Below are 22,552 nucleotides of genomic sequence, written 5' to 3' on the forward strand. Positions count from 1 at the left end.
TGCCCTTGGAAAATTGTGTCTGCTATTGCCCATGGGTAAACAGATAAATGATGCCTTCCTAAACTGTGGGAAATCAGCGGATTGTAAATGTTAAAGGAAGTGGTAGGAGATATTTAGATTATCAGTGACTTCTTATCGTACTATATTTTTAATTTGAACTCAGTACAGGTGACCTTCACGCAGTTTGGATATAATTTTCAATTTTTTTGTTTTTAGTGGCATTTGTCTGTTTGTCTGTCAACAGGATTCCACATAAACTATGAATCTGTTTTTCTCCTAACTCAGTTAAGGGGTAAAGTGTGGGTCAAGGAAGACTACATTAAATTTAGTGGAAGATTAGTCATAGCGCCACCTAGTGTCAACTAGAAAACACCTTTTAACAATTTGATGTGTCCAGTCAGATGACCAGATGCGTCTCAAGTTTAGTCAGAATCTCCTGAAGAGCTTGGTGATATGTGACTGTGAAGAATTTTTCATGAAACATTGTTACCATGGTGAGGTGCCAGTTTTGACATTTTACCCACTCATTGCTGCTTGCAGCCTGAATTAGGACCCAAACACAAAAGTGACAGGGTCTGAGAGTTTGTCTCGATGGAAGTATGTGCTCTCTACTGTTTCATTTGTTTCTCGCCTTGATTTTGCTGCTGTAGTTCTTTATAATAAACCCAAGAAATAACATCCATGTCAGTATGACCTTGTGCATGAATAATACTCCACACACCTGTGTTGCTTTGAAAGGAATGCTTGTAGACTCACGCTTGCATGCAGCAGCATATAAAGTAGAAGAGTAGTAAAGATTGGATAAGTGTCAAACGCTTTCATGCGTCTATTGTTTTATTTTAATGACGCTTTGGCCCTCGAGCCTTCCTCAAGAATCTGGACTGTTAGGGGATGAAATTCATTAAAATAAAATGATTAATGCATGTAAGTCGGCAGCAACGCACCACCTGAATCAGAAACAGCCAAAGGCTACACAATAACAGGCATATGTGGAATGTATTAAATTTGGATTGATAGATGAATAGGAATAATAGAAAAAAAACAATCATCCATTTATGATTAATTAAGTAGAGGGAGTTGAAGACTTTTACATTCAAGAGCAGAACACACTCACAGATTTCCTGGTTAAACCCAGGCAAACTTTTTATCTCACGTTTCATTCCATCCATTCAGTTTGCTTCACAGAGCGTGACCTGCTCCCAGCAGCACAGCCCCAAAGACTATGAGGATAGTTTCCAAAATAAAACATGAAACATGAACAAATGCGATTAAACACATACTTTACATATAAATTCAAGGTAACCAGTAAACAAACAAAAAAAAAAGGAAAATCATGTGAATTAAAACCATTAAAATGGAGATTAAAATGAAGTTAAACACCAAAAACCGCCAAGAAAAGATAATATGCGATTTGAATAGACGTGTAACAATAAAATCTCAAACTGATTAAGGCTAACAAAAAATAGCATAAATTGGAAATAATATTGCAGTAAAAATTGAAAATACAATTACATTCCTGTCTGACTACAATAATGAGCAGATACGTTCATGTTTGTGAAACATAATGTGTGATAATCATTTACAGTTGCCAGTCAATTAAGTGTATAGAAAACACTACAATGTAACCTTCTGCTATTTACTTAATGCGGTCACCTCTTTCAACATCTTTCAAACCGTCAACACAAGATTGGTGACAGTAGGCCTGTGAAGAGTGGGTAGTCCGAGGCGCACCTGAAGGCGTCACGAGCCCACATTGCGCTCCTCTTCAGCACCAGGAACAGAGGGCCAGCCTGCAGAGCTCTTCCGGAGGCGGATAATCCCCATCTCTCCACGGATTCCTAATGCAGTCAGGAAGGACTTGCTTTAACTCACCTCAAGCCGAACACGTTCTTGGAGCAAATTGAATTGACAAAGAGTTCCGCCATTAGGAGGATCTTGGACGAGTAGGGATGGATATTTCACATTTTCTTTTTGGTGTAAATGACACAGTCTGACATTGATACGCCGATCCTCTGTAATGTAACAGCTGCCGTCGCATCATCCAGCAAGGAGAAACTACCGTCTGTTTTAATTCTGCACCATGGTGACATACGGGCTCTCTTTAACTTTTATCATCGCGGCGCTCTGGAGCGTCAGCGGCGAGCCTCAAACTCTTTCTTCACCCGCCGCGATGCACTTAAATTCAACATCATCATCATCCGTCACCTCCGAGGACGAGCTGACAAATAATGTGACGGATGCAGCCGTGGGATCCCGGATTTCATCTCTCATGACGTATCTTCCAACTCTGAAAAACATTGTTATTTTCATCTGCGTGTTGACAGCTGTTCTCATCACATGCCTGGTCATCAAAATAGTCAGGTAGGCCGGTTGGTTTGGCTTTTTACAGCCTGAAATGTTTACAACGAGGCAGTCCTGTAGTGGTAGACGTGATCAGGTTCGAAACCCCACTGATCCGGGGAAATAAATCCATTATTAGTAGCATGTGGTCGAGTTAGGCTCCATGTGATGGTCGAGGCTAAGAGGAGAGGACAGGAGGTCTGGGCCTATTAATAATCCTTCCACGGGGAATTCTGGCGTGGAGGTGCTTTGGTAACCTCATAAAGCGTGTGACTTTTGTACTGAATCCTTAGAATTTCAAGAGTGGACCATTTAAATTCTGATCATTTGTTCTGTAAAATGCCTGAAAGTGCAGGAGGAGTGTCCATCAAAAGTTCAAAGAACCTAATATTCTCCATTGTCACGATGTAAAAACAGACTAAATATTAGCTTGGAACAACGTAAAGCATGAGGCTGTTTGGCTTTTGTTTTTGATTTATTGATTTAAGATCTGATACTTAAATGATTTAAAAAAAAAACAGGGATAAAGGACAGTGACTGCTACAAAGCTAAAAGGAATCCGTCTAGGAGAATTATGGCATCAAATATTATAAGTATTACCAATAACATAGAAATCAGTAAATTAATCAAAAGGGAACAGGTTTTCCACGTATGATTTCATGCACACTGTGATTTTTCCACGCCTGTCATGTTGAATTACCATACGGTCCCCAGACCCCACATTCTCAGAGCCATGCAGAAGCAACACCAATGAACACTCAGACTATTGGACATGGGGGGTCATCACCGTCATACGATTAAAACCTTGTGACTTTAAATATTTTTGCGTACCTTGTCCTCCTGTCTGATGTACGAAATTACACACTGCTTTGCTCCTCCGCCGTCAACATAGTTTCTGTTGTGATAAAATGAGGCAGACTAGAACTTCTACCAGAGGTGACTACAGCGCAGGCTCACTGAAATAGGCCGCTCAGATTTCTCCATTAGAGCTGAGAACTTTTGGAACACAAAACCCAGTTGTATCAGTGCAATGCAATGTTTATTCAATGTATTTTTTTTATGTAACGTTTGTTTTAAAATCTCTGTACCTGATGTATGGTAGAGTTTTCACATTTGATGCCACGATTCTTCCTCAGACCCTCATGCCCAGTCCATTGTCCTTGCTAAGTAAACAAACACACAAACAAGTAAATAAATAAATGCATTTGGCATGTCTTGAATAAAAACATGAAGAAAATGAAAACAAATGATATCTCATAGAATTTCTTATCAAAAAACAAACACACACAGTAACCAAACTACCCACTCTCACCCAGAGCAGGACGCAAATGCTGTTAATTTGTCTAAATAATTGACTTTCTGTACTTTTACCGTGAATCCAATTTGAACAAAGAGAAAATTCAATGTATGAACGCAATCCTGTTTGTCAATGAAGTTTAAAGCTATTGTGTTTTCACTTTTGTCTCCATCTTCTGGCTGTAACTATTCTACCAAACAAATGTTGGCATGCTAGCTACATTGCTAGCTGCTTCACTAGCTACTTTGCTACAATTTTGGCGATAAAATGGTGGATGAATTGTTTTGAGCATCACACGATCTCTGGGAAATGACTTAATTCAGTCTTAAAATTTGATTTTTTTTTTGTTTTGTTTTTGATGACATTTAGAATGTCTTGAAGAGCCACATGATCAAATTATTTATGCTAGCTATGTTAGCAGAAGGCTAAGTAGCTGTCTCAGCTAATGAAAACTGCTGTGCATGCTCTGTCCTTACAGCCTTTACGAAAGTATAATATATTTTTTAGCCGCAGAGTCAGCCTGAACAATATGTTTTCATCCGTATTTTTTCCTTCACGTTTGTTTCTCACAGATCTGGGAGGAGAATCAGAAAAACAAGAAAGTATGACATTATCACGACACCTGCGGAGCGCGTAGAGATGGCCCCTCTAAATGAGGAGAACGACGATGAGGATGACTCCACCCTGTTTGACGTGAATTACAGGTCAGTTCTCTAAAAGTGACCTCAACAATATGATTTATTTTCACCAGATTATCTCAGTCATGTGTCTGTACTTTTAGTTTGAGGATATCTTACCAGAAACATATCCAAACCTCAATTAAAGTTGTAAAGGAAAAGAACTATTCACAATTTTGCCTCCATGTGATGTTGAAGATCTACGACTAGCCTTTTTTCTTTTTTTTTTTTAGTTTTACAGGATTTTGCTTTATTTGTTGATTCCTACTTTTGTTCCTTGTATTACATTTGCCAAACTTTTATAGCCACTATTAAGTAATGTTGTAATCATGATTTTATCTATGTAAAGTATCCTGACTTGATTTTACGTAGAGAACATTTCGAATTTTTTTTAGATCCAGGTAGAAAAAAAATAAAGGAATGAAATACACGCATTTAAACAGCTCAGTCTCCAAGGTGAACTAAATGTGAAAGCAACACTATTTTAGGTCAAATACAATGTTGAGTTAAGGTTTCACCCTTCCGTCCTTTCCATTGTTCTTCAACACACAAGCGCTTCCTCTAAGGAAGCCATGGCGTCATGTTTACCTGGTATTCTTGATTTCCAAATCGGTCAGGACATATTTTCTCTTAACTATGTGGGCGGTAACAGATTAAACAAGTAATAGTTTTCCCTTCATTTTACAGGTGAATCACAGCATGAATGTGGTTGTTTAATAGCTCCTGATTTCCTCCTGGATCAACTCGAGTGATTTCTCATATTTTTATGTTACCAAATCAACAACTTCATGTGCTGCGTGTGCATGGCTTATTTCTGTGTATTTTTATTTTATTTTTTTTTAATAATGGGAGCCACACAGGTAATGTCGGTTGCTGCTGTTTTTAATCACGTGACCTCCTCTCCTCTTTCTCCTGTGTAAGACTTAAAGGCGTGACCTCTTCTGAGGAAAAAAAAAATCATTCATTAAATTAGGCCGCTCTGAGGGCTCCATAACAGGTCATTTTGTTTGTTTACATCAACTGTCATTGTTATTTACTGTATATTTTCTTGTTAGACTTTAACATTATACAGACTATCTGGCTGATTAGTTTATAGCAGCTTCCAAGTCCACACAACATAATACAGACATATCTTTAATCATATGTGTGATTTAGGTGGATACCTATTGCTAAATGAATGGTAACTGATGTTCATATGCAGAAAATGTGCAAAAAAAAAATGAATTTGCACACAATGAAGAGTCTAATGAAATACAAAAATTACTTTTTCTAAACTAAACTTTCATACCAAATGTTATCTGTCTACTAACCAGATTACTGTGCGTATATACTGTCTTCTGTTCTAATGTTCGGGGTATATTTTTTTACTGTGTGGTGTTCGATACAGTCCTATTTTGCTGCTATCTCAGTTTAAGTAATTAATGAAAAGCTCCAAGAATAATGTCAAGGTATATTTCTACGGTATTTATGGGAGACGTTCGTTATCAGTGTGAATGCTGCAACATGTTCAGACCCTATCAACGAGAGGTTTTAAATGCTTCAAGTACACACTGCCAGTGTTTTATTGTCTCGCTGACTTCTCAGAGTTTGGTGTCTCCTGTAAATGAACAGCTACTTCACTGACTTCTGGAATGTCTAACTTGAGAAGGACTGCTTGCTGTATTTGCCACACTGACTGTGTCTCTTCAATGGAATGTAATGTTTTGGTAAAAAAAAAAAAGAAAAAAGAAAAGAAAAAAAAAAGAAATATGTTTTCATTCGTCAGCTTCATCCAGTGATTTCCCTGAATACTCTGTATTAAATAGGCTATTTTTTGATGCAGTGGAAGAATTCCAGCACTAAAAGTAATAGCAAACTACCACCAATTTTCTGTCAGTGAAGGCAACATTGACTTTTTTTTAAATCACTGGTGATATTTTGATATTTGTCTTTACAATAGAGGTGTTACTCAATCCTGAGAAAGTGTTAACTTCTTTTGCCTTTTAGACAATCATTAAAGGACTGGTGTGACTTTGTGGCTCTGCACTCACTTGAGTGGTTGAGATTAACAATTCTAATCTCATGACCTTCACATGGAGCTGGAGCCAAGATAATTTTAGGTTACTCAGCTATCAAAATGAAGCAGTTGAACGAAGAATGAAGTGACTCTAAAACACACTCGGATGTTATATTTTTATGATTAAAGCGATACTTCACCCAAAACAATGTAGTTTGCTTTTCAGTGACTCGTCGTGTTTTATGCGTCACAATCTCAAAAAGACGTTTAATTGTCCTCTGCGTGACTTCTTTGTGACTGCAGAAGTCAGATGATACTGGCCATACATTTTTAAGCTTGAAGCTAATGGAGACCGACTATTAATAACTGGCCGAAATATCTGTTTACAAGCTATCAAATGAATCGTTCTGTAATCAAAGTCGTCTTGAGCTGGTCATGTGCTTAATAATCCACAAAACCCAATTTGAGATGAACAGTAAACAAAATAAACGTTTCCTGTTCAGCACAAAACAAACAGAGCTTATGCATCAGAGGCTATGCAGGGTAGAAAAAAAACACCTTTGAGTCATAAACATGTAATGTACACTTTTTAATGACTTATTGGAGTGAACTGTGTCCAAAGTCAAGTTATGCCGGCTTCGTTTTGCAGGGTGAAATAACTTCCTGGAATCACGTGTTCGCTCAGTCATTCGTTAGGAGGTTGGCCCCAAATAACATCATCAATGACAAACCAAATTATTTCTCAATCTGTGCAAATCCATCCATCCATCCATCGTCATCTTCCGCTTATTCCTACACATTAAGGGTCGCAGGGGGGCTGGAGCCTATCCCAGCGTCAACGGGCGAGAGGCAGGGTTCACCCTGGACAGGTCGCCAGTCCATCGCAGGGCCAACACATAGAGACGAACAACCATTCACTCTCACAGTCACACCTACGGTCAATTTAGAGTATCAATCAGCCTCGTCCCCAATTGCATGGTTTTGGACTGTGGGAGGAAGCCGGAGTACCAGAGAGAACCCACGCAGACACGGGGAGAACATGCAAACTCCACACAGAAAGATCCTGTGCCCGAGCCGGGACTCAAACCCGGAACCTTCTTGCTGTGAGGCCACAGTGCTAACCACTGCACCACCGTGCAGCCCATCTGTGCAAATATTAGTTGATAATAATGCAAAACACAATTGGTATGTCAAGTTCACAATAGCTTTAATTTAAATACCAAGATTTACAACAATCAAAAGTCACTCTTCCTTCCTCGTCCGTCTGCAACTTAATTTGGTTTTTGTTTCGATCCAGACTGGTATTTGAAATGGCACCATGGCCCAGAGGACTGTTTCTCTCCCACACCTCCATCCCTAGTGGAGCAGATCTAAGACACAGTCTTATCTATACCATGTTCTTTCCTCGCTTGTGTATTTTTCCTTGCAGATGACAAGATACTTCTATTGTCAGTATTAAATATACAATCGGTAGTGTAATGTTTTGTGTTTGATTTTTGACTAATACTTTGAATCAAACATTCAGTGACGTTCTGATGATTTATTGATATATTTCTGTTTTGTCTTCAGATGACATGTCTATTCTTTAAGTGTACATCCTTTTTAGTATGTCTGTTGAGTTTGTCTGGGGGCGACTGACTTATACAGTCGTCCTCTCCTGTCTTAATGATATTGTTTTAATTTAGAAGCCTGTGAAATTGTGGAAAAACCCCGGTTGATCTGACAGTTCTAATTCTGGACTTTTATTTGACCTGAATCCTCTGCTACCGGCAATTCCTCTTGTATAATGAATTTAAATAATCCTTTGGTGGCTATTTGACAAGTGTGGCTAATATCCCTGATCCCACATGTAATGAAAAAAAAAAAGTTTAATACTCTTTTGGAAGTTTATTGAAAATGTGTCCCTGCTTGGTGTGTGACAAAGATGTTTTGTGTACCCACAACTGTTTCCTCAGTTTCCATGTCTTTGACTACTGAAATAAAACTGCTTTCTTGGAAGTGTAAAATGGTTTTAAAGGCTTGAAGAGCTGCCCCACCCCCCCACCCCTAACCCCTCCCCCCAATATTTTGTGGGTTTATTTTCACCACAAAAAAATACATTCGCTTGGTCAAAACTGCACAATTTCAGTAAATCCTTGTAAAGCTAAGACATGTAATTACACTTTTTATGCTTTAAGACAAACATGCAAAAGTAATTAATTGCTGGACTTTGGACCAATAAACAGATTTTAACATACAATATACATGAGAAAAATAATATCCCCACAGCTTGACGGCAGAAGCAACATGTTAATACCGTTTTCTTAACTGTGGCCGCATTCTAGGTTAATTAACTTTACTGTGTTGTCCCAGAATGGTTCCATTTTCCCCGAGTTCAGATGAGCTTCACAAAAAGAAAACATTCATTGGCCCAGACTGCTGACGTCTCTAGCATGACTTTTAAGTCTATTCTTAACTTAATTGGCAAAGTAACAAGACCAACATATAAATTAACAGGCGCATCCTGTCAAAAATACTTTTATGTACAAATCACATGTTTGGAAGCTTATAAGAGGCGGCTTGTTTTGCTGCAGTGCACCGAATACTTCCAATACTTTTGTTAATTTCTTTTATTAATGGAGGCATTTTCTTGCAAGAGTTGTGTAATTCAAGACAACCTAAAAAGTCAACTGTGATACTTGAACAAAATTTAAACCAGTGTAGGTTTGACAAAGCCCTCAGAAACTGTATAAATATCTCTATTAATATAACACGATAAAGTTTCACCTCCATTACACTGGAGCTTCCTCCCTCACCGTGATTTTCTTTTTTTAATCCCCATTAAAGTACATTTTTTGCACATTCTGTTCTGTCTTTTCTGCATTTTTTGTTTCAAGTCATTAAGATCATCATGTTGTTTCACCTTTCCTTACCACAGGAGCTTTGATAAACCCTGAATATTCTTATTTCCGGGCACGGAAACGGCCCATTCAACAACTATATTGAGTATATATAGGCACAAAGTATTGGCAGCTTCATTCAAATCCACAAAACAATCCCTAATATTTGACCTCAAATGAATAAAGGCAAGAATTAATTTAAAACACATTATGGGGCTAATTACTCACGGTATTAGTGAGCATTTAATCAGTACCATCATTTTCAAAGTCTTTTGTACTTCTACTACTCTACAAGAAGCCACCGCTAATATTTACTGTGCTGGGCGGTGGAGTTGGTGTTCTTTAAGAAAAGCTGACAAAGACAGTTTACCCTTGGCCAAGTGTAAACAGGCTTATGTGAACAGCTGGTACACTCCTTTATCCTCACACCCCCCGGAACACAATCCTACATGCTTCCTTTTCTTCACTCCGCTCTCAAGGTGACGGATTTTTTTTTTTTCATGTAGGTTTGGTCGTACTGAAGTTTTTAGAAATACATGAATATATAACCTTTTTATAACCACAAGCTTCAACTGCTAAAATGACAAGTTAAATATCATTAGGAAAAACAAAACCTCTTCAGGGGATCAGAATGAAAAGAAAGTGTGTGAACAGTCTGTTTTAGGAGGTGCTTCCATCTTGTGGCCCTCAAGGTGATTCACCAGAATCGCTCGTGTTAATACCTTTGACTCCATGTTGTCCCATCAACAGTTCATAACTGCACTGGAAAACGTGGCTTTTTAATAAAGGGGGCCTGTGACAGCATCTCTATGAACCTTTGGTCACACCAGCAGCAGGAAGCTCATCAAAAAGAGTCTGCTGTAGAAATCTCACTGAAGGTAAAACACACAAGAGAAACTAGTCTCTAATAGAAAAAGTTCATTTCAATTACTTAAAATAAGTTAATTCAAGTTTCATAAAAGTACGCAGACAAGAAAGTTGTTTGTGTGCTCAGTTGAGAAAAGTCATTTCCACGGAGATCTTCCTTTCAGCTATTTGCCTGAGTTCTCTGTCTGTGGTCCAGCTACCTGGCAGGTCCCAGTGTGAAGCCGGAGCGCCCCCTGTCTGTGTAACGTGCTCAGCGTCCTGAACTCCAGAGGCATGGTGTGAGGACTGGAGCTGGAGGTGTACTCATATTTGAGAGTATCATAGTAGTGGTATTTCACAGGTTTGCCTTGTGGGTTGAGTGGAAAGGGCCAGAAGCCGAAAAGATGGATCTCTTCACAGAAACGAGTAGCCATTGTGTACATGAGGAGCCCCGTGGTGGGACGTTTGATGTGGACATTGTTGGTCAGCCAGTACCTGTTGATAAAGAAGACGATGGTGAGCTGAATTCCAAAGTGCTTTTTTATTCACGTGGAATCATCTATTAATCCTTCTTTTCTCCATGACGGTTTTGATATACTCTAGAATACAGACAAGAGCCAAATCCTCAAGAAACTCACCGGCGAATATTCTTCTCTGTTGTAGACCAAGAAACTGATCCCTCAGAAATGCTCACAGATGGTCAATAAATCATCTTTTCTTCTGTTCTGTGTTCAGAAAATGTACTGCGAAACCCCCCTTCATCTTAACAAGCCATTTCTAAACCAGAGACGTTCAACACGCTGTCCACCCACACAGGGTGACACAGGAGTTATGGCGGTCCATAACGTCACCCTTCAGGAGCCTGCGGGTCACTTTCTAGGCTCCCACCACCACCTTCCCCTCCCATTCCTCCCTCCCCCTCCTCCTGCAGTGTGCTTCTCTGGTTAGTGTGGAAGATGCAGAGGTTGAACTGTTTAAAACAGTTCATTTGCCATGAAGGACAAACATTGCGCAGGTTTTAAAATCACACCAAAGACTGCAGCAGGTGATCAGCATTCTAACAATCCGAGAAGAGGGTCGAATAATCCCTGAAATGATCTGATGTGACATTTGGTCGTCCTCTACTGCACACGATAGCCCAATTTCTTTAAAATTTCTGCCTTACTGAGGAAATGACAACATCAGGGGAGTACTGACATCTAAAAAAAACCAAAACAGCAAATCTTTTATTTTTGTGCGTAAAACTCTGATTTCTACCCTTCACAATACCACGTGTTGATTGGGGCATGGAAAATGGCTTAATGTGGTTGCTGACCATGGGTGGTTTTTAACAAGGAGGGAAAGCTCCAGATCAGAGTCTGGCTGTAATGAGAAGGAAGCAAGGGCAGCAAAAAAAAAAAAAGAAAAAAAAAGTGTGATTTGTCTTTTAATAAGAGCTCCAATGCGCTGCAGGTTATATGAGACATGCTAAAGAAGTTATGAAAAAATAGATTTTATCTAGCTTGAAAATAAATCACCGCAACCAAGCAGGCTCAGCAGGGTTACCCAGTTTCTAAAGCCAAGAACAGCAACACATAATTGAGCATCATTTCACAGATAAATATTTTCCATTACAGACTGCAGATGCAAACATGGTCACAGTGGTTTGTTGTTACATGAACTGTTTGAAATTTTGGGGAATAAATGAGCTTTCTTACAGTGACCTAGATGAAAAGACTGACACCATAAACAACAGTTTATTTATCCACCCAGGATGTCCGTACTGTATATCCTCTGGTTGCCCGGCAACTTCGGTGACAACAAGACTCCTGGAGGATGCTGCATCCGGCTTTTGCAGCGAGAAGGTGCATTTCCTAAAATGCCAAACTGTACTCAGTCGCCAGTTCGTTAGCAACCCTTCGAGCAACCATTATTCCTATGAGTGCGATTGAAAGTTCTCAGTACAGTTCTATAGCAGCACAAATTACAGCCTTTCAGACAAATGAGTCAAAACCTTGAATAATAATCAAACATTATGATCCATATTTGGTGATACTACTTTTCGCTGTTATGAGCGGGAATAGCCTCTGACAAAGGCTGAACATAATAAAATTTTAAAAAAACAACTAAAAACCCCATCTTTCAAGTCTGGATTTTATCTAACTGCATAGTTTTATTTCTTATCTTACTTATCATTAGAATCTAGTTAATCCCCCTTTGTTTTAACAGTATTTGACTGTTCATTCTGATTTATTCAATCACATTTTTACTACAATCTAATCTATTAATGTTGTACTTTATTCTATTCTATTACTTCTATTACAATTTTCTTTTTTTTTATAATGTATTATCTTTTACTATCTTCAAAAGAGGCCGCTTTTAGTTTTGTCTTGATGTTCTTGCGTTATAGTTTTTGGCTGTTCATTGATCTCATTCAGTGTTTAAAATCCTACTATTCGTCGATCATCTGGTGTGAAAGCTGCTATGTAAAGAAAGCTTGATTGATTGATTGATTGATTGATTATTTGACATGAAGGCAGGATCTCCTGCAGGAAACATCTACTGCATTAGTTTTATTAGAAGACATCACAAATATATAAGCAACAAAAAGTATTCCTCTAAATGAGACAAAAACTAAATGGTTTGTGAGGAATCAGCTCGTACGTGCACCACCGGGAGCATCTTACCCTCTGACGGCATGAAGAAGGCGCAGTGAGGGGAAAGCTGTGCGTACATCCACCGTGTGCAGCAGGATGAGACGGAGGACCCACTCCACTCGCTCCTCCCCTCCCTTAGCCATGAAGGCTGGGATCCAAAGCACGCTGCCGCTGAGGCTTTGAAGCCGCTGCAGGAAGCGGTCCCTCCACTCATCACTGACAAGATCCTGAAAGGCTCGCTGCACCACTGAAGGGTTCATGGTCACTAAGTTGGTACGCCAGCCCACATCCCGAGAGTACTCCTCTACTGGTGCCAGGTTACACCTGAAAACAAGCAGTGACAGGGTGATATCCTAGCTGGACGATACATATCTGAGGTCAGGTTAACAAGTAAAGGAAAGAGAGCCAAGACAGCATTAAGTGTCAAACCCTACATTAACAAAGCTGATCTCCTTGCCAGGCTCTGCAGCAGATTATTTTTTTGCTGCTGGTTTTTCATGGAGGGGACACTTGGCAATGGTACTCTGTGGTACTGCGGCAAACAAAAACTGTCAAAGTAATGCTATACATCTTTGAAAATTTCAATGATGTGTGACTCACGATGACAGCAAGTATCTGATCCGTATGTCACACTGGCAGATATCAGATTCATATCTGATCCGATTTATCTCCGCATACAATTAAGGGCAGAATCAGATCTGGTGGTATCTGATTTCATGCTCCTCTTCCTTGTTTACACATCCATTATGTATATCCGATCGCTGCCACATGTAGGCAGACAATTGTGGACCTTTCAGTTCACTTCATACCCTTTCCGTTAAGGCAAAAATGCATCTCTGGCCTCTTACATTCAAATATTGCATCTTTGATGTAAAAATATACCTCTGAAGGAACTTTTTTCAAAAGTGTTAAGTATAGAACCGATCTTAACAATGGCTTTGATTGTGAAGTCACATCTTAAAACACATCACATCTGTGAGAGAATTTCAATGACATCATGACACCATTGAATCATTTGGAGAAACATCTCTACAGCTGGGAGAATCTTTGCCAGGCTGCTCTGGAGTCTCATCTAACCTTTTGTGTTTCTTTTTCTGTTCATATATCACCCACGTGTGTTTCCTTGAGCTGGTCAAACCATTCGCTTCAGAGGAATTTCTAACAGGAGAGAAGCAGGAAGAAAAGCAGGACGGTGTTTTATTTATTGGTGTTGAAGTCAACTTCAGATTAAATAGCACAAAACACAGAGCCGGTAATTACCATCATTAGGCAGGGGGGAAGGCAGGAAATCACACAAGAAGGGTTTATATATATATATATATATATATATATATATATATATATATATATATATATATATATATATATATATACACACACATACACACACACACACTGCTGACTTTCTTTTAACAATTAAATGTAAGTATTCCCAAAACATCAGCATTTTACCAACCCAGAAGGAGACACTAGAAGCACCATTATGCAGCTATTTCACCTTCAAACAGCAGCTTCACAATCATGTTAATTGAACACTGGTAACAATCCCTGCCAGCTCCTCTGTCAACATTTAAAAATTAGCACGGCGAGAGATTTCACAGCTTCAAAACTAAAAATTTCACCTGCTCCGTGTAAAACAGCGTGGTGCCTTTGCTGCTCTGATTTCACAGCCTTGAACAAACCAGCCTTTAAGGGCTCATATCACCAAAGCGTCTTTATCTTGAAGGTGGTGTACATTTTTAACTGTTTTCAATGGGAGTATCTAGTTTTTGTCACTGGTTTGATCCTCACTTCCCCTGGTGACCACGTCAAAGAAGATACTGAACCCCGAATTGCTCCTGCTGACCCTGGGACGGGCAGGTGACCCCTCCAGGGTGAACCCTGCATGTCTCTCAACGTCAGCTGGGATAGGCTCCAGCCCCCCGACCCCCGCGACCCTTAACAGATAAACGGTATAGAAAATGGATGGATGGATGGAATCCAGTTTTAACACCATGTCCACTAGCAGCAATCTGCATTTTTTTTCTTGCTTGAACCTTTTTTTCAAAAATATGGGTAAAATGCCTACACCTTCATTTCAAAACCAAGTATCCAATCATAGATGAAAGTCATCTTCCAACCTACGTGGTAGAGTTTTTAGTTCATCCAGAGAAAGGACAGGAAGAAGGACCTTTTACTTCCACCGATCCGGATCATTGCAATGCTGCAAAAGAGCTCTGAAACTCTGCTAGCAAGGGGCTTTCAGAACCGAACCTCTCCAAGAACACCGGGTCTGAACGGGGCCTATTGTGCAACCAACCTGCAGCAGCAGCAGCAGAGGGCGCTCTTGCTTAGAAAACATTACTTCCAGAACTGTTGCTTTAATTTTTCAGTTCATCTGAAATTTTAGACTTAAGTATATTTGGAGACCTGTTTGTTTTTATACATGTTTTCCTTGTCAGGTTTAAAGTTGCTGTCAGTCCATATTTTTCAGTGATTACATTCATACTGGAATCAGTGTAATTTGTGTTGATGTTCCTCATTTTAAAAAAGGATCCGAGATGATCAATGATTAGTTCCCCAAACACTGTCAACCTACTCTATTGCAACCAATTGTAGGGCAGGCGACTATATTTAGCTGAGACATTATCTCCCTCTGCCTGATATATGAATGCCAGAGCAAATTCCACTGCTTCTCAAAATGCCACATTCCCCTGCCAACCGTAGCAGCCGCGGCCCCGACATTATTATCATTCTGCTGGCGTCTAGAAATCCTGACCTCTGCTCATCAGCGTAACACATGCAGCACTTAAGAGAATACAAGATACAAAGGCAACAGGATCCGTTTGAGAAGAATACAAATAATAAGAAGAAAGAACGGGACAGTTTGCAGCCATCAATCAATCAGCTAGATGAGGTGCTGACATCTACTTCCTGCTTCATTTACACCACAGTCCTGAAGTCGTTGATAAATGATACCTCTGCAGGTAGCACATGTTGTGCTGTGTCGTGTCTAGATATTTGCTAAATACCTTTTTCATCTGCTGTCACAATTTTAGCATGGACAGACTTATTTTTTCCCCCAATGACAAGTATGAATAGTGATGAATAACCTACTCAGAGGCCCCCTTGCTACAACCCAGACACTAATCAGAGCTGGCTGATGGCTTCACAAACAGAATTCTCTGGTAAATGAGAGCAGGACCCCCGAGAGTACCCGTGTTTGTCTGAAAAGCACAATATGTTTCTGGATGCAAAGGCTTTCCAAAAACGTCAGTTTAATGTATAATGATGCATTTAATTGCTCTCTGTCTGGCAGCGCTGCCAGACTCTTTAAAAGTGCAATTAATATATTTTCGGCTGTGTGAGCAGCAACTCTAGAGCTGAATAAATGTGAGAACTCAAAAAAAAAAAAAAGAAGGGGGGATTATCATTCCAGTGTGGATTGCCTTCTCAGTGCAGAGAGATAAACCTAAAACTGAGACTAATTTGCTGATCCATTTCAATTATAGGCTACTTTAACTTACAGGTTGTACAATTTCTTTCAAGTGGAAATCACTTAGCCTGTTCTGTGAGAAAGAAAAATACCTGATAACAAAGTCATGGGAGTCAATCTCGGCCCCACAGCTGCTGTTCAGCAGGATTCCAGAGTTTCCTACAATGGCGCAGCGCCGGTGATGCTGGTTCTTCATGGGTGAGACAGTCGGCAAAAGACGATAAAGATTTTCTGAGATGTTTGTGGTGCTGTGGCGATCAAAAACATAGTGGATGATATCTCCCGGTTTCAGCGTGCCCTTCAGAATAGAGATGTCCCTCTCCGGGTCGAGGAATCTTAGAATATGTTTCCTGTGCAAAGAGAGAGAGAGAGAGAGAGAGAGAGAGAGAGAGAGAGAGAGAGAGAGAGAGAATATCCAAAAAGATTAGATGATTTAACATCCAGCTGAAACCAAGAGTGGAGGAGCGTGAGGATTCCACCTGATGAGGTTGGAGAGAGTCTTGTTGAAGGTCCAGCCGCTTGACGGGAGCTTGGTGTCGTTACCGTTGACAGGACGACGAGGATTTATTGCGTTTTTAGCCGATCTCGTTGAAGTGATGGGATCCGTGTGAGACGCCATCTTTCTAGATGAGAACAGAAAGTCGTCACTGACACACAGTTTTATGAACTCAATCCAAGGAATAATATTAGCATTTCATGGGTTGTACAGATTACACAGCCAGTGGAAATGAATCTCAAGTGAGATGTGGGTTGTGCAACGTAATTCGATACATTTACTTCATTTTTTACACAACTTTAAGTTACTTGTGCTAATTGAAAAATTTACAAAAGAAAAGAATATCAGCTAAATCATTAAAAATTCTACAAGCTACAGCATATAAGCCATTTACAAATGTATTCATGAAGTACACCATTCCAGGGAATCCTTTCAGCTACAATACTTTTTATACATTTTCGAGTTCTGCACATTGAAATACATTTAAATTGGGACATTTATTTGTATCACACTACTTTCCAGAAGATGTGTTGTTACTGCTAATTGAATCCAAGCTAATTGGACATACAGGGACTGAATAGTTACTGCCAACTAGTCGGGAAAACATAACAAAAACTGATGATCATCACTATGCAAATTAAATCAAGAGCCCTGACTTGTTAACACTGTTGCTGACAATCATTGTTCTCAGCTGTACTTTTGAAGTTTTAGTCCAATTTTATGTGTTTTTGTTGAAATAGTGCTGCAGTGAGACAGAAAACTTATCTCATCCTGTCTCGTCTTATCTTGCAACATACTTGAAATGCAATCAAGCCGTGTCATTCAAAATTAAGTTGAATTATTGCAAATTCAAATTCTGATTACTTCAAAGGCAGATGCTTTCTCTATCACATGGTACCCACCATATTGGCGAGTATGGCAGCTGCCTTCTGGAAGTAAACACTGATGAGACACTACGAGTGACTCACTTTGCTTCCATGGCTGCCAACTGAAAATTATATTGGAGTGAAAATTTGGTTCCCACTGGAAGAGTGCATATATATATATATATATATATATATATATATATATATATATACACACACACACACCATAATATAATAAATGAGTGTGTGCCGCGTGTTGAGATAATTGGATTTCAGACCTGTGTGGTTTCGGGATGAGCCGCTGCAAGTTCATCTTTGAACGTCCAGTGTTTCTAGAACAAAAATATGTTCTATTGAGTTATGAATCACACGCTGCTGCATAGACTGCTGGAAATATTCTGTAATGATAACCACAAACAACAACAAATCCACCAGCATTCACACGAGCCATACTGCATGTCTTCTTTAAAGATAGAAGGAAGGTGAAAGGCACACATCAAGGTATTTTTAGACCAATCCACTGAGGGCCCATTTACTGATGTAATAAGGAGAAATGTGGTCTTAATGGATCCCCATTATACTAAAAGGCAGTTTTCTTTTCACAGGGAAGTGAGCAATCTTTCCACAGAGGTGTTGGATGCACCAGCACATAAACAGTTTCAGCGTCTGCCTTCAGATTTAGAAGTCTATTTGCGATCCTGACCTTGGTCACATCTGACGAAGCGGTGACAGGCTGCGGGCAGCTGTCTAAAGCAGAACTGAGAAAATATCCAAGTGAAACAGAGGACTGACGTTCTGACAGACAGACAGGTGGGCTGCTCACATGTGGGTTCATGGCAGCCTCTCACCACCCTGATGGTTTCACACAAACACAACGTTGTAATTGTATTAAGCTGCATTCATGCAGCAGTGGAACTGGTTCTGGTTCTTCTCCCACCGGCAAACCAATATGACCTCATTACAATGTGAGCCGCAGCCGGGTAATTGCATTCAAAACAAAATGTTCTTGCTGAAAGGGGTAACGCAGCAGGAGCAGCATCTTTATGGGTCGTATCAATGAGAGCAAATGGGTGTGAGGTCTGACTTTGTCTTTACATTGGTGTTACTGGATGCTAAATTGGGATTTCTTGCAAGTGTAAATGCAAGTGGGGCATGTGGGAAGATTTCTACTGCACTGCTCAACAATTCAAAGTCTGAAAAAAGAAGAAAAAAAAGAAAGAAAGAAAGCCTATTTTCTTTCCAAGCTGTTGCCCCCCTCTGTCTTCTGTAGGCTACCCCCTCCCTCCCTCTCTCTCTCTCTCTCTCACACACACACACACACACACACACACTGGAAGTGGAAATGTATCCCTATCCCGCATGCAGGCTGCTGCAAGACAAATAGCCTAATCCTCGGAGACTCTGGCAGGCTGCTGTCGGAACAGCTGCTGCTGCCTGCTGCACCTCAAGTGTTACAAATGTAGAAACAAACCTCACATAGTCAACATCCAACTCCAAACTTTTCTATTCAAATGAAAAACAAAAACATTTATGTCACACAGTCTTTCTCTCCTTCCATTCCGCTTTTTCAAACGAGAAAAAAAACCTGGAGGAAATAACCTGCTGGACAAGAAAACAATAGGCTGCACGCACACGTGCGCGCGCGCACACACACACACATACACGCGTAGGCACATACACATGTAAAGCGTGGATAAATTACTGCGGGCTACTTACGCAGTTTCTTCTTCCACTTCTGCAATATCATCAATTATCAAAGCAACCACCAGCAGCGTTAGGAAACAGAAGAGCAGCGTGCGGGATACGGGCGGCATGGCTGGCTGCAGCCGGGAGACCCTCCTCTTCCTCTCAGCGAACTCTCTTTACCATCCAGAAAGCCACAATCCGCTCACTCATCTGCCCCCTTTGTTAGTACCGCCGGAGTCGGACACTCCCATAAGAGCTGCGGTCCTTTTCCCTCTTCTCTGATGCCCCTCTCTCTCGCGCGCGCGTGTACGTGCGTGCGCGGGCGGGCGCGCGTGTGTGTGTGAGTGTTTGTGTCTCCCGATGGAGCGACGCAGCTGCCGCCGCCACTGTTACCTCTATTCCCCCGTCAAACTTTGAAAGCGTGCACCTCCAGAGCCAGCGTGCAGTGGGAGCAGCAAGATGTAGACCACATGCGGTCTTAAAGGCGCAGGGGCCAAACTCTCCATCTTCATCTCTGCCTGTTTGATTTCACGGAGAGGAGCCACAGGACTGCAGTGGAGAGACGGCCCCGGACAGCCAGGTGTGTGTGTGTGTGTGTGTGTGTGTGTGTGTGTGTGTGTGTGTGTGTGTGTGTGTGTGTGTGTGTGAGGCAGGTTTGCACCCACAAAAATCCCAGTCAGCATGGAACATTAAAGGTATAGTTCACCCAAAAATGAAAATCCAGCCATCATCCAGTCGCTTTCATGCGGATGGAAGATCAGGTGAAGTTCTTTGAGTCTTCAAAACGCAGCTGGAGTTTCACAGGAAAAAAAGGTGTTGCAATAATCTGCCAAACAACTGAAGCAAATTGGTGACCAATTTGGCCCTGCGATGGACGGGTGACTTGTCCAGGGTGACCCCCGCCTCTCGCTCAAAGGCAGCTGGGATAGGCTCCAGCCCCCCCCCCCCCCCACACACACACACACCTACGACCCTTGACAGGACAGGTGGTAGAAAATGGACGAATGGTGACCAATTTTCAAATGTTAAAAAAAACATCATAAAACCATAGAATGCCTCTATACGAAAGAAATCCAAGCATCTCGAAGCCTCAACATGCTAAGTTGTTCTGGACGATGTCACTGACATCATGTTGTGTCTGACGATAAATGGGCCGAGAGCTACAGGCCACAATGAACAATGAGGCTAAAGACGTCACGTCAGTGGCATTTCTGAAAGGCATGTAGAGGCTTCAGGACACTTGGATTACTTCTGTATGGAGCCCATTATAATATTAATATTTTCACCTGAAAAATCATGAAATAACAAAAACAGAAGTCTCAAGATAACCTAAAACCATGTCCATGGGCTCTGGTATTTCTAGAAATTTGATCAAATATGTCACAAGTTGGGAACTCATAGCTTTCTGAAAAACATTTAGGATGTTGTGAAACTGACTAGAGGGAATCGTTCAAATGGTCTCGTGAACACAAAGAACACAACCCTGATGTCATGTTACATTTTGGGATGTTGTCACACAAAAACAATAACAACATGAACCTGTCAGAGGCTCGCTTGAACGATCGCTATTGTTACATAGCAACTGTTAGCTTACCTGTCCAGCAGAAAAGTTGCCACCTCACCATGGTTTCTTGGCCCCTTCTGGTCACCATTGATCACCTTTGTTGTGATTTGGCACTATGCAAAAACTGACATGACTTGACCAACGTAGAAATGCTGAGCCAGTGTTGACCCTCGTCTTCCTCCTTTGTTGGCTTGACAGTATTTGAGAGGAAGAACAGAATGAACCCGTACGTTCCTCAAACATTTCTCCGGTTAATCCATCACCAGGTAACTCTGGAGCTCCTGGTCGGGGAGGACACGTAGATGACTCATGCTATCAACGTGTTCATGCTGTTGGCAAAGAAATCCTGAACAGTTAATCTGCCAACTCGCTGGAATGTAAATGTATGAACATTTTGAACCCAATAAATCATCATGATAAGTTACTTTTTAATAAAGAGTTGCTACCCAACTTTTTAAAAACGTTTACACTGCTCAGAGTGTTTGTAGGCATCCAAACCCAAGGGGATCATGCTAGCATCAGCGTACGATTGAAAAAAAAATAGAGGTCAAAGCTTCACACATTTGAGGCCGCTAAACACAGAAACCCCATTAGACTCCTAATGCAAATAACTGGGACAAGTTTTTTTATTTTTTTTATTTTTATAGATGTAGAGAGACACTTCGTTTGGAGGTTACTTCCACTGGGTGCCACTTTATTTTTACTCTTCTTCATTTATCTGACAGCTGTTGCAGCTTTCACATGTTACACAACCCAGCATTAGAGATGAAACCCCCAGATCGCACACCCGCGTCTTTTGTCTCGAGACCCCCTGAAATAAAAAGTAATTGAAGCCCCTTCACTGTTTGTTTCACCTCTGGATTTATGTCGTATTCACATAAGAAGAAATAAGAAAGACGGAACAATAAAACAGCCACGTATCTCTGAGGATCACTTCCACACCAACAGAATTAAACTGTAATTTGGGGACCTCTTAACTAAGATACTACTTGAGATCTCTTATTTACTTTCAATAGCTGAGGCGTCAGTAACAGCTATCTCACTGTTCTGTGTCATAGTCGACTGCCTTGTCACGGTAACACAACACAGCAACTCTTAGCCTTCACCTTTGGAACACATTTTTTAAAAAGAAATTTAAGAATATTTAAAAATTTTAATTAACTCAGAAGGCGTGAAATCAACAGTAAATAAAATGCATCCATATTAACACAGGACATGACTGGTACTCACACTCAGACCTAATAGTTGGTGAAAATTAATGATTGAACTTGGTGTTGAATTGCAAATTGGACATTAATTGGTCAAAGCAAATAGAAAGTGTTTCTCAGTCTGTTTCACATTTCATGCATATATTATCTGCAACTGTATTTCATTGGAATGAATAAATGGATAATTTGCATAATGTGAAAAGTGCAGCTGGAGCTTTGAGAGTTGCACATAATGACAAGGCTGATAATCATATTTACTTCGGTAATATAGATATCTAGCACTGCTTCATCTTTACACAAATTTGATTATACACTGATGCTATTTTCTAAAAAACAAACACTCTCACACACACACTCTCACACACACACACACACATACACAACTCACTTTTGATTTCATCTGTTTGTGGAGAAATGTAAATGCCAGCTGGCTGAACTCAGTCAATCCAGTAAATTAATTTCCTCTGTGATATAAACATATCAACACTAAGAGGGAGATGCACGTCAATGCTTTGCTGTGAGGATTCATCGCTTCATTTGTTCCCGCTCGATTCGTTATGCAACGTTCTTCGTTCTGAAGCACCCA

General features: G+C 40.4%; 2 protein-coding genes and 1 long non-coding RNA gene across 5 annotated transcripts; 1 reads left to right on the forward strand and 2 right to left on the reverse strand.

Moving 5' to 3' along the window:
- The first annotated feature begins 1,756 nt into the window (after positions 1 to 1,756).
- On the forward strand, positions 1,757 to 8,358 carry fam174b (family with sequence similarity 174 member B). 2 transcript variants are annotated; one of them, XM_086208960.1, is made up of 3 exons: positions 1,762 to 2,361; positions 4,210 to 4,341; positions 5,002 to 8,358. In XM_086208960.1, exons 1-3 carry the CDS (start codon positions 2,081 to 2,083, stop codon positions 5,003 to 5,005), a joined length of 417 nt encoding a protein of 138 aa, XP_086065086.1. In that variant the 5' UTR covers positions 1,762 to 2,080; the 3' UTR covers positions 5,006 to 8,358. The 2 variants fall into 2 exon arrangements, with proteins under 2 accessions (XP_086065085.1, XP_086065086.1); XM_086208959.1 differs by lacking the exon at positions 5,002 to 8,358 and having other exon boundaries at positions 1,757 to 2,361; positions 4,210 to 4,354.
- Positions 3,112 to 4,479, reverse strand: LOC147258863 (uncharacterized). Its single transcript, XR_015117085.1, has 3 exons — positions 4,435 to 4,479; positions 3,429 to 3,503; positions 3,112 to 3,336 (listed from the first exon to the last, which is right to left on the reverse strand). It is a non-coding gene; the product is annotated as an uncharacterized LOC147258863 (long non-coding RNA).
- A 17-nt stretch (positions 8,359 to 8,375) lies between the features above and the next one.
- st8sia2 (ST8 alpha-N-acetyl-neuraminide alpha-2,8-sialyltransferase 2) lies at positions 8,376 to 19,643 on the reverse strand. 2 transcript variants are annotated; one of them, XM_086208957.1, is made up of 6 exons: positions 19,225 to 19,641; positions 17,787 to 17,840; positions 16,626 to 16,769; positions 16,239 to 16,496; positions 12,702 to 12,995; positions 8,376 to 10,530 (listed from the first exon to the last, which is right to left on the reverse strand). In XM_086208957.1, exons 1-6 carry the CDS (start codon positions 19,320 to 19,322, stop codon positions 10,221 to 10,223), a joined length of 1,158 nt encoding a protein of 385 aa, XP_086065083.1. In that variant the 5' UTR covers positions 19,323 to 19,641; the 3' UTR covers positions 8,376 to 10,220. The 2 variants fall into 2 exon arrangements, with proteins under 2 accessions (XP_086065083.1, XP_086065084.1); XM_086208958.1 differs by lacking the exon at positions 8,376 to 10,530 and adding an exon at positions 11,461 to 11,888 and having other exon boundaries at positions 19,225 to 19,643.
- Between the last annotated feature and the right edge of the window lie 2,909 nt (positions 19,644 to 22,552).

Source organism: Aulostomus chinensis, chromosome 7 (assembly GCF_037954235.1).
Source record: "Aulostomus chinensis isolate RoL2024-O1b breed Wild chromosome 7, RoL_Achi_v1.0, whole genome shotgun sequence".
Lineage (NCBI taxonomy): Eukaryota > Metazoa > Chordata > Actinopteri > Syngnathiformes > Aulostomidae > Aulostomus > Aulostomus chinensis.

What these genes read in the sequence shown, in the direction of transcription:
- fam174b (XM_086208959.1), top strand. Translation starts at nt 2,081, where the DNA reads ATGGTGACATACGGGCTCTCTTTAACTTTTATCATCGCGGCGCTCTGG. An exon ending in CTGGTCATCAAAATAGTCAG is followed by an intron (nt 2,362 to 4,209) that starts GTAGGCCGGTTG and finishes TGTTTCTCACAG; the next exon opens with ATCTGGGAGGAGAATCAGAA.
- st8sia2 (XM_086208957.1), bottom strand. Translation starts at nt 19,322, where the DNA reads ATGCCGCCCGTATCCCGCACGCTGCTCTTCTGTTTCCTAACGCTGCTG. An exon ending in GAAGTGGAAGAAGAAACTGC is followed by an intron (nt 17,841 to 19,224) that starts GTAAGTAGCCCG and finishes TTTTTGTTCTAG; the next exon opens with AAACACTGGACGTTCAAAGA. An exon ending in CTTCTTCATGCCGTCAGAGG is followed by an intron (nt 10,531 to 12,701) that starts GTAAGATGCTCC and finishes CTTTATCAACAG; the next exon opens with GTACTGGCTGACCAACAATG.